The 10,334-nt window shown below is 51.6% G+C and overlaps 3 protein-coding genes across 3 annotated transcripts; all 3 read right to left on the bottom strand.

The window, feature by feature from the left end:
* Nucleotides 1-22: 22 nt before the first annotated feature.
* LOC117213302 lies at nucleotides 23-2,724 on the bottom strand (the record flags this gene model as incomplete). The annotated part of the gene is made up of 2 exons (XM_033458668.1): nucleotides 1,602-2,724; nucleotides 23-1,079 (listed from the first exon to the last, which is right to left on the bottom strand). Coding segments are annotated over exons 1-2 (2,180 nt in total), but the record flags the coding sequence as incomplete, so codon positions are not given.
* A 1,074-nt stretch (nucleotides 2,725-3,798) lies between these two features.
* On the bottom strand, nucleotides 3,799-4,862 carry LOC117213301. The gene has a single exon (XM_033458667.1). The coding sequence runs from the start codon at nucleotides 4,860-4,862 to the stop codon at nucleotides 3,828-3,830; it is 1,035 nt and encodes a 344-aa protein (XP_033314558.1). The 3' UTR covers nucleotides 3,799-3,827.
* A 70-nt stretch (nucleotides 4,863-4,932) lies between these two features.
* LOC117213300 lies at nucleotides 4,933-9,342 on the bottom strand. The gene is made up of 2 exons (XM_033458666.1): nucleotides 8,220-9,342; nucleotides 4,933-7,697 (listed from the first exon to the last, which is right to left on the bottom strand). Exons 1-2 carry the CDS (start codon nucleotides 9,340-9,342, stop codon nucleotides 4,933-4,935), a joined length of 3,888 nt encoding a protein of 1,295 aa, XP_033314557.1.
* Between the last annotated feature and the right edge of the window lie 992 nt (nucleotides 9,343-10,334).

Here is a 10,334-nt window from a genome sequence, read left to right as displayed (position 1 = left end):
ACGTAGGATGAATTGACGGTACATTTTTTCGATGTCGCCGGTAAGGACATATTGAAATGACCGGAATCTCAATAGGATGTGTCTCAGGTCTTCCTGTAATTTCGGGCCCGTATGAAGGGCGTCGTTGAGAGACACTCCCGTGGTACTTGAAGCTGAGCCGTCGAACACAACTCGGAGCTTGGTGGTGTCGCTCGATTCCTTGATCACGCCGTGATGTGGTAAATAATATCCGTGGTCGGTGGCGTGATCCGTGTTGATCTTCGTCATATGACCCAAGTCTAAATATTCTTGGATCACAGCACTGTACGCGGTTTCATATTGTTTGTCGCGTTGGAATCGGCGATGAAGAGAGGCGAGCCTGCTCATTGCAGCGGCCTTCGATGACCCTAGTGAGGAAAGCTTTTCGTTGAATGGTAGGGCAACGATGTATCTGCCTTCCTTGGTTCGTCGGACATGGTTTCGGAAATGTTCTTCACATAGTCGTTCAGATTCCGAAAGATGCGTAGTGGCCGATCCCTCGTCGATCTCCCAAAACCGTGCGAGGTCCTCTTGCAGAGCCGTTGTGGTTGCGTGGAACGTATTTATCGCGGTTTGGGACGCTGGACTCCCCCCGATTACCCAGCCGAACCGTGTTTTTTGTAGACGTAGTTCAGGTTCGTCTGGTTGCGTCAGGTTGACCTGCCCGATGCACAGCGCCGCAAATGTTGATCCGGTGCTAAGTAAGACATCGATCGGGGCTGGGCAATGGAATTGTGGATCGGCTAGTTGAATATTTCTGGGTAATCCCAGACTCGAGGGGTCGATGGGCTCGCTTGGTATGAAAGTCGACATGGCCGGGATAACAAGAAATCTCAATGTTTTCTTATACTTGCCGTCCGTCGACGTGATTGTGGCCGTGGTGTATCGTTTTGCCGTTGTGCTCAAATTGTCGAGGGCTCCGATCTGGATCGCACATCTCCTTTGTTTTATACCGAGGGAATTCGCGAGCTTGTCGGTCATGAAGTTCATGCTCGTCCCAGTGTCGAGTAAGGCTCGGGCTCGGATTGGTTGTGCCTGTTTGTTCAAAACCTTGATCTGTGCTGTGGCCAACAGATCATGATGCAGAGGGCTGTGGGGAGATGTGTTTGTTAGTCCGATCCCCCTTGCTGTCGTAGTCTCGGACAGTCAGTTTTGCCCCGGTTGGGACTTGGACGAGGAGGTAGGGGTGGTGTTCTTGATCCGGGCTGAGCGTGACTCATACGAGGCATGCCCTTTCGTACCTCTTGGAGCTGAAGATGTATGTTTCCGTGAAGTGTCGGATGTTCGTCTCGACTTGTGGGACGACCGCGATTTCGATGATCCAGATGGTGATTGTTCGGTGGAGGCTCGCTTGTGTGATGAACGACTACCCGACGACCGACCGCTCGGTGCGCGACTGCCCGACGTCCGACCGCTCGATGAGCGACTGTCCGACGACCGACTGCTCGGCGACCAATCGCTTGCCGATCGACCGCTCGACGATCGACCGCTCGAAGATCGACCGCTCGACGACCGTGAGTCTACCTGGGTTTGTTCGCGGTGTAGGTAAGTATGGTGTCGGTGACCGCAGATACGACACGAACCCGATGTACACTGTGTCGGCGAATGTCCTCTGCCTAGGCAATTTATACACAACGATGCCTTCTTCACGATCTGAAAACGTTTGGTCGATGATTTGGCCTTGAAGATTTTACAGTGTCTGATATCGTGAGGTCCGTTGCAGGTCGGACACACTACCGTTCTGCTGGTTGTAGCAAGGGTTCGCCCATGCGGTATGCTTGTTCGCTGACTGTGGTGTTTGTGGATTGACTCTTTTGATTCCTTCGCTTTAGAGAGGAATTGAGTCCCGTTCGCCCGTGTTTTGAGAAAGTGTATCAGATGCTGATAGGATGGCACCTGCTGGCGGGGCAGTGTGCGTTGCCATTTACGCAGGCTGGACGAGGGCAATTTCGACGCGATCAATTCGATAATCGCTATATTTGATGTGACGGGCTCTTTTAGGTGTTCGAGCGCCTTTAGATTTACGCTGATGGTTTCCAACAAATCCTCTAGGGATTCTGGAGTTTCCTTTTTGATTTCCGGATAGTTGCGCATCAAATTCCAATGGCGCATGCAGATTTGGAGGGGGCAATTGAACTTATCCTTCAGAGTGTCAAGCGCGATGGGATAGTTGGCCTCTGTGAGTTCTAATGACTGGATACTCTGTGCGGCCCGTCCAGTTATAGATGAGGGTAGATGCTGGAACTTTTGGATATTCGGCAAACTTTCGTTACGGTCCACTATGGATGAGAACGTGTCGTAGAAATAGGTCCAGTTCTCGAGGGCGCCGTCGAATTGGGGCACGCGGACCTCTGGAACGGTGGTTGGCTCTGGTTTCCGGCGTGTCTCACCTATGTTTGTAGTCGACGGGGTTGTTGCTGAGATTTGCTCAAAGAGCCCTAGGAACCGCACGTCAAGCTCCCGATGCTCTTGCGATAACGAATCTACACGCGCATCTTCCCCCTCATCTAACACATCTAACTCGTATTGAACCTCGAGTATCCTCTTCCAAAGTTCATCGAACGAGCTGCGGCAAGATATTAGGACGAGTCTGTTTGCCTTCCCGGACGCTTCGTATTCATCGAGTTCGCGTCTTATGGCTGCTAGTCCACGGGCTAGGGCGCCTCGTCGACGCCGTAACGTGCTGATTGGTTCAGCCTGGGCCATATTTTATTTTAATGATATGAACGATCTTACCTTGATCAAATGGACGTTGATCTGGGATTCGGTTGATGATCGTTACGATGCGGCGTTGGCTCGTGTAGATGCTGAGCGACGGAGGTGCTCCTCTCCGACGGCGGTTCCCTTGATCAGTTGACTAAGTGGTTGGAACTTGGATTTCACGCGACACTGTATAGTCACTGGTCAGTGCACTGTTTGGCGACACGAAATCCGGCTCGAAGGACCATGTAATTTCGACCAATCGCGGGGAGACGTAATCGCAGGGAGAGACGTCAACGGGGGTCGTAAATCCCCGTTACGATTATAACAATCGACACCACGAATTGATCGATCCCCTGATTTCCGTTGAGATAATAAGGGGTGAGTGAGTTTGTATAACCCTGGGATTCACAGAGTTATAAATTATATATGTCCAACACTTAGACTACACTGATGCCGAAATAAATAGCTAACAACTTGTCGCACGAGAACCGACAAAGATTTGCGGGAAGTATGCGAATCTCGCGCTATGTGTAGACTGCCGCGTTAGGCGTTAGTTTTTAGACTGACTGTCGCTCCTTTTTTCCTACGGAAGAAAAGTTCGGTGTGGGTGTGCCCCTGTGCCTAAGGAACGCGGATTCGTTGTTCCCAATTTCGTTAGGAAAAGTGAGGGTAACGAACCGAGGTGTCGATTGGTCATGACCTGCATTACTGCTCGAAGGGATGAGTAGGGAGTCTCCTACCATCGTGGTGGATAGATGACTGTGTGCGTGAGAAAAATCTAGCTTGTTTTATTACAGCGCTATTCAGATTTTCCTCATGGGTGCATACCCGCTTTCTCCGTGTTTTAAGTGCGACTAATAAACCCAAGGACCTCTCTAAAAAACCAGATGTGCGTCGAACATACTTTTAGGCTTAAGACATTCTTCAGGACAAACGGATTGACGACACATGGCGAAACAATACAGGAAAGTGAAAGTTATGGTGGGCCCTTAGGTTTATTGAGGGTCGAGGTGACGTTACGCAGGTCGGTTGTTGTCCGGTCGCGCGGGCTGGCGTCCAGATGTTTTAGGCGGCGTAACATCCTCCCCCCGTTGAGAGGGCACCGATCAAATTCTGGCTGTGGAGTCAGGTGTGTCGTTGGTGACCTCCTTCGTTCCGTGTGGACGTTCGGCCTCGTCTGGATCTGGGTGGATGGGTAAGGGGACCAGTCTTTTGACACCGCGGTCCAGGATGCTTGTTGCCGTCTGCACGGTAGCGGTCCGGATGATGCCGTCGGCTCCTGGATGGACCTTGATTACGCGGCCCAAAGGCCACTGCATAGAGGGCACGTTATCCTCCCTGAGGATTACTACGGTGCCTTCACGAATGTTGTGTTTGCCCTTGTCCCATCTGTTGCGGCGGGTTAGCTCATTTAGGTATTCTCGATACCATCTGCTCCAGAAGTGCTGCTTAATCTGGTGAATGCGCTGCCAACTGGATAGCCGGCCTGATGGAACTGTCCTGAAATCACGCTCCCGTAAACTGGTTAGTGTATCACCGATCAGGAAATGTCCGGGAGTGAGGACAGGAGGATCTTTCGGATCGGATGAGATGGGAGTCAGTGGGCGTGAATTGAGAATGGCCTCAATTTCTATCACGAGGGTGTTGAGGTGCTCAAAGGTCAGGAGCTCCGTGCCGACCACGCGGATGAGATGGCGTTTGAACGCTTTGACCGCGGCTTCCCATAGGCCGCCAAAATGTGGTGAATTCGGAGGGTTAAAACGCCATTGTATTTGTCGGTCGGCGAGAAAATTCTGTACCCTATCCTGGTGGTCGTCGGACTGCAATAGGATCCGGAGTTCTTGCAGCTCCCGGTTAGCCCCAACGAAATTGGTGCCGTTGTCGGTGAGGATCGTTGCGCAGTATCCTCGCCGCGAGATGAAACGGCGCAGCGCGGCTAAGAAGGCGTCGGTGGTTAGGTCGCTGACTAACTCTATGTGGACCGCCTTTGTCGCCAGACAGACGAATATGGCGGCGTACGTCTTGATTTTACGTCGGTTGCGGTCCCTCCTCTCCCTGATGTAGAATGGGCCGCAGTAGTCGATTCCGACGTTTGTGAACGGCCGCGATTCGGTAATACGCGCCTCTGGCAAATCACCCATCAAGTATTCCACTGGTGGAGGGTTGGCTCTGCAGCAGCGGACGCACCTTCTGAGAGTGCGCCATACCTGGCTACGGCCGTCGATTGGCCAATAGCGCAGTCTCACCGCGTATAGTGTAGCTTGTGTCCCCGTGTGATGATTGTTCCGGTGCTCTTGCTCTATAATTAGCTCTGTCACCGGGGACTTTGGTAGGATGATCGGGTGTTTTTGGCTGAAGGGTATGGCGGAGTTGGCTAGTCGTCCTCCTACCCGGAGTAGCCCATCTTCGTCGAGGAAGGGGTTTAATGGCTGTAGTTTCAACGTCCTCGCTTCGATTTTTCTGGAGGATCCGAATTTCAGGCGCGAAATGACTGGATTGGACGATTTTTATGAGTCGGTTGTGCGCTGCAGTCAGTTCGTCTGTGGTGAGATGGGCAGATCGGTGTTGCTTATGTCTCCATCTAAGACACCGGGCGACGATTCTTATTAGTCTTGGCCAAGACGAATAACGATGGAGGAGTGTGTTATCGTTAATAGTCGTCTTCAGACAGATCGTCTTCTTTTGCTCCGGGAGGTCGACTACCGGTGTCGGATTCCAGACTGGCCAATAGTTTTCGCTTTGCAGGAGCCACCTTGGCCCGTTTTTCCAAATGGACGGACATAGGAATTCCTTGGGCGTCTGGCCTCGGGAGATGAGATCCGCTGGATTATCGTCGGTAGGCACATGACGCCAGTCGGAGATATTGGTCTTGGTCTGTATCTCAGCGACTCGATTCGCCACAAATGTCTTCAAGGTGTGCGGCGAAGACCTGATCCAATGGAGCACGATGGTGGAGTCAGTCCAGTATACTATCCTCGAGATCTTGGTCGTCAGGGCCTGTCGTATTGACGAAATCAAGGATGTCAGAAGAAGTGCCCCGCTTAATTCGAGACGTGGTATGGAGAGCGATTTGAGCGGCGCTACCTTCGACCGCGCCGTGAGGAGTCGATTCCAAATATTGTTCTTTCGGTCCGTCGTCCGCACGTAGACGCACGCCCCATATGCCCTTTCGCTAGCGTCACAGAATCCGTGCAGCTCAATTTTCGTTGCGGATTCTATGATGGTCTTCCGAGGGAACCTTGCCGCATTTAACAACGGCAATTGGGTGTGGTATTTGATCCATTCGGTGTGTACGTCTGTCGGAAGGGATTCGTCCCAATCTACCTTCAATGTCCAGACCTTTTGCATAATCATTTTTGCTCGAACGATTACCGGCGAGAGCAATCCTAATGGATCATAGATTTGTGCGATGACGGAGCTGATTGCTCGCTTTGTGACTCGGGAGGTGTCACTGTTCGTCTTGACTGAATATAGTATGGCATCGTCGGCTGAATTCCAAAAGACGCCGAGTGTTTTTAACGTAGATGACTCACCGAGATGCAATTTCTGGTTGGTGTCTTCCTCAGGTAGCCCTCGTAGCAGATCCCGATCGTTTGATGCCCATTTGCGGATATTTAGACCGGCTAGCTTAAGTAAGTTCGTGAGATCATTCCTGACTGATAAGGCTTCGTCCTTCGTATCGGCTCCGGTCAACGCATCGTCGACATAGAAGTCTCGCCGTAGGATCTGCGCTGCTCTCGGAAATCGCGGTCCCTCGTCTTCTGCCAGCTGTTTGAGACACCGGATGGCCAGATACGGGGCTGCGGATAGACCGAACGTTACGGTGTTGAGTCGGTAAGTTTCGATCTCTCCGTTGTCGGCACGCCACAGAATCTTTTGATAAGGACGATCTTCTGGACGTAGGATGAATTGACGGTACATTTTTTCGATGTCGCCGGTAAGGACATATTGAAATGACCGGAATCTCAATAGGATGTGTCTCAGGTCTTCCTGTAATTTCGGGCCCGTATGAAGGGCGTCGTTTAGAGACACTCCCGTGGTACTTGAAGCTGAGCCGTCGAACACAACTCGGAGCTTGGTGGTGTCGCTCGATTCCTTGATCACGCCGTGATGTGGTAAATAATATCCGTGGTCGGTGGCGTGATCCGTGTTGATCTTCGTCATATGACCCAAGTCTAAATATTCTTGGATCACAGCACTGTACGCGGTTTCATATTGTTTGTCGCGTTGGAATCGGCGATGAAGAGAGGCGAGCCTGCTCATTGCAGCGGCCTTCGATGACCCTAGTGAGGAAAGCTTTTCGTTGAATGGTAGGGCAACGATGTATCTGCCTTCCTTGGTTCGTCGGACATGGTTTCGGAAATGTTCTTCACATAGTCGTTCAGATTCCGAAAGATGCGTAGTGGCCGATCCCTCGTCGATCTCCCAAAACCGTGCGAGGTCCTCTTGCAGAGCCGTTGTGGTTGCGTGGAACGTATTTATCGCGGTTTGGGACGCTGGACTCCCCCCGATTACCCAGCCGAACCGTGTTTTTTGTAGACGTAGTTCAGGTTCGTCTGGTTGCGTCAGGTTGACCTGCCCGATGCACAGCGCCGCAAATGTTGATCCGGTGCTAAGTAAGACATCGATCGGGGCTGGGCAATGGAATTGTGGATCGGCTAGTTGAATATTTCTGGGTAATCCCAGACTCGTGGGGTCGATGGGCTCGCTTGGTATGAAGGTCGATATGGCGGGGATAATAAGAAATCTCAAAGTTTTCTTATACTTGCCGTCCGTCGACGTGATTGTGGCCGTGGTGTATCGTTTTGCCGTGGTGCTCAAATTGTCGAGGGCTCCGATCTGGATCGCACATCTCCCTTGTTTTATACCGAGGGAATTCGCGAGCTTGTCCGTCATGAAGTTCATGCTCGACCCAGTGTCGAGTAAGGCTCGGGCTCGGATTGGTTGTCCCTGTTTGTTCAAAACCTTGATCTGTGCTGTGGCCAACAGATCATGATGCAGAGGGGTATGGGGAGATGTGTTTGCTAGTCCGATCCCCCTTGCTGTCGTAGTCTCAGACAGTCAGTTGTGCCCCGGTTGGGACTTGGACGAGGAGGTTGGGGTGGTGTTCTGGATCCGGGCTGAGTGTGACTCGTACGAGGCATGCTCTTTCGTCCCTCTTGGAGACGAAGATGTCCGTCTCCGTGAAGTGTCGGATGTTCGCCTCGACTTGTGGGACGACCGCGACTTCGAAGATCCAGATGGTGATTGTCCGGTGGGGGCTCGCTTGTGTGACGAACGACTGCCCGACGACCGTCCGCTCGGTGCGCGACTGCCCGACGACCGACCGCTCGATGAGCGACTGTCCGACGACCGACTGCTCGGCGACCAACCGCTTGCCGATCGCCCGCTCGACGATCGACCGCTCGAAGATCGACCGCTCGACGACCGTGAGTCTACCTGGGTTTGTTCGCGGTGTAGATAAGTATGATGTAGGTGACCGCAGATACGACACGAACCCGATGTACACTGTGTCAGGGAATGTCCTCTGCCTAGGCAATTTATACATAACGATGCCTTCTTCACGATCTGAAAACGTTTGGTCGCTGATTTGGCCTTGAAGACTTTGCAGTGTCTGATCTCGTGAGGCCCGTTGCAGGTCGGACACACCACCGTTCTGATGGTTGTAGCAAGGGTTCGCCCATGCGGTATGGTGGTCCGCTGACGGTGGTGTTTGTGGGCTGACCCTTTTGATTCCTTTTCTTTAGAGAGGAATTGAGTCCCGTTCGCCCGGGTTTTGAGAAAGTCTATCAGATGCTGATAGGATGGCACCTGTTGGCGGGGCAGTGTGCGTTGCCATTTACGCAGGCTGGACGAGGGCAATTTCGACGCGATCAATTCGATCATCGCCATGTTCGATGTGACGGGCTGTTTTAGGTGTTCGAGCGCTTTTAGATTTACGCTGAGGGTTCCCAACAAATCCTCTAAGGCTTCTGGAGTTTCCTTTTTGATTTCCGGATAGTTGCGCATCAAATTCCAATGGCGCATGCAGATTTGGAGGGGACAATTGAACTTGTCCTTCAGTGTGTCAAGCGCGATGGAATAGTTGGCCTCTGTGAGTTCTAATGACTGGATACTCTGTGCGGCCCGTCCAGTTATAGATGAGCGTAGATGCTGGAACTTTTGGACATTCGTCAAACTTTCGTTACGGTCCACTATGGATGAGAACGTGTCGTAGAAATAGGTCCAGTTCTCGAGGGCGCCGTCGAATTGGGGCACGCGGACCTCTGGAACGGTGGTTGGCTCTGGTTTCCGGCGTGTCTCACCTATGTTTGTAGTCGACGGGGTTGTTGCTGAGATTTGCTCAAAGAGCCCTAGGAACCGCACGTCAAGCTCCCGATGCTCTTGCGATAACGAATCTACACGCGCATCTTCCCCCTCATCTAACACATCTAACTCGTATTGAACCTCGAGTATCCTCTTCCAAAGTTCATCGAACGAGCTGCGGCAAGATGTTAGGACGAGTCTGTTTGCCTTCCCGGACGCTTCGTATTCATCGAGTTCGCGTCTTATGGCTGCTAGTCCACGGGCTAGGGCGCCTCGTCTACGCCGTAACGTGCTGATTGGTTCAGCCTGGGCCATATTTTATTTTAATGATATGAACGATCTTACCTTGATCAAATGGACGTTGATCTGGGATTCGGTTGATGATCGTTACGATGCGGCGTTGGCTCGTGTAGATGCTGAGCGACGGAGGTGCTCCTCTCCGACGGCGGTTCCCTTGATCAGTTGACTAAGTGGTTGGAACTTGGATTTCACGCGACACTGTATAGTCACTGGTCAGTGCACTTTTTGGCGACACGAAATCCGGCTCGAAGGACCATGTAATTTCGACCAATCGCGGGGAGACGTAATCGCAGGGAGAGACGTCAACGGGGGTCGTAAATCCCCGTTACGATTATAACAATCGACACCACGAATTGATCGATCCCCTGATTTCCGTTGAGATAATAAGGGGTGATTGAGTTTGTATAACCCTGGGATTCACAGAGTTATAAATTATATATGTCCAACACTTAGACTACACTGATGCCGAAATAAATAGCTAACAACTTGTCGCACGAGAACCGACGAAGATTTGCGGGAAGTATGCGAATCTCGCGCTATGTGTAGACTGCCGCGTTAGGCGTTAGTTTGTTTGACTGACTGTCGCTCCCTTTTTCATACGGAAGAAAAGTTCGGTGTGGGTGTGCCCCTGTGCCTAAAGAACGCGGATTCGTTGTTCCCAATTTCGTTAGGAAAAGTGAGGGTAACGAACCGAGGTGTCGATTGGTCATGACCTGCATTACTGCTCGAAGGGATGAGTAGGGAGTCTCCTACCATCGTGGTGGATAGATGACTGTGTGCGTGAGAAAAATCTAGCTTGTTTTATTACAGCGCTATTCAGATTTTCCTCATGGGTGCATACCCGCTTTCTCCGTGTTTTAAGTGCGACTAATAAACCCAAGGACCTCTCTAAAAAACCAGATGTGCGTCGAACATACTTTTAGGCTTAAGACATTCTTCAGGACAAACGGATTGACGACACATGGCGAAACAATACAGGAAAGTGAAAGTTATGGTGGGCCCTTAGG

The sequence above is a fragment of the Bombus bifarius genome, unplaced genomic scaffold (genome assembly GCF_011952205.1).
Source record: "Bombus bifarius isolate JDL3187 unplaced genomic scaffold, Bbif_JDL3187 scf7180000008649, whole genome shotgun sequence".
NCBI lineage: Eukaryota > Metazoa > Arthropoda > Insecta > Hymenoptera > Apidae > Bombus > Bombus bifarius.
The sequence above is the reverse complement of the archived record's forward strand: the minus strand, read 5'-3'. Positions and strand labels throughout refer to the sequence as shown.

Excerpts from the sequence above, each read along its gene's own strand:
- LOC117213301 (XM_033458667.1), bottom strand. The coding sequence starts at position 4,862 with ATGGGTGATTTGCCAGAGGCGCGTATTACCGAATCGCGGCCGTTCACA.
- LOC117213300 (XM_033458666.1), bottom strand. The coding sequence starts at position 9,342 with ATGGCCCAGGCTGAACCAATCAGCACGTTACGGCGTAGACGAGGCGCC. Across the intron at positions 7,698-8,219 it reads CCTGACACAGTGTACATCGG|CACAGATCAAGGTTTTGAAC; the intron begins GTTCGTGTCGTA and ends TGTTGGCCACAG.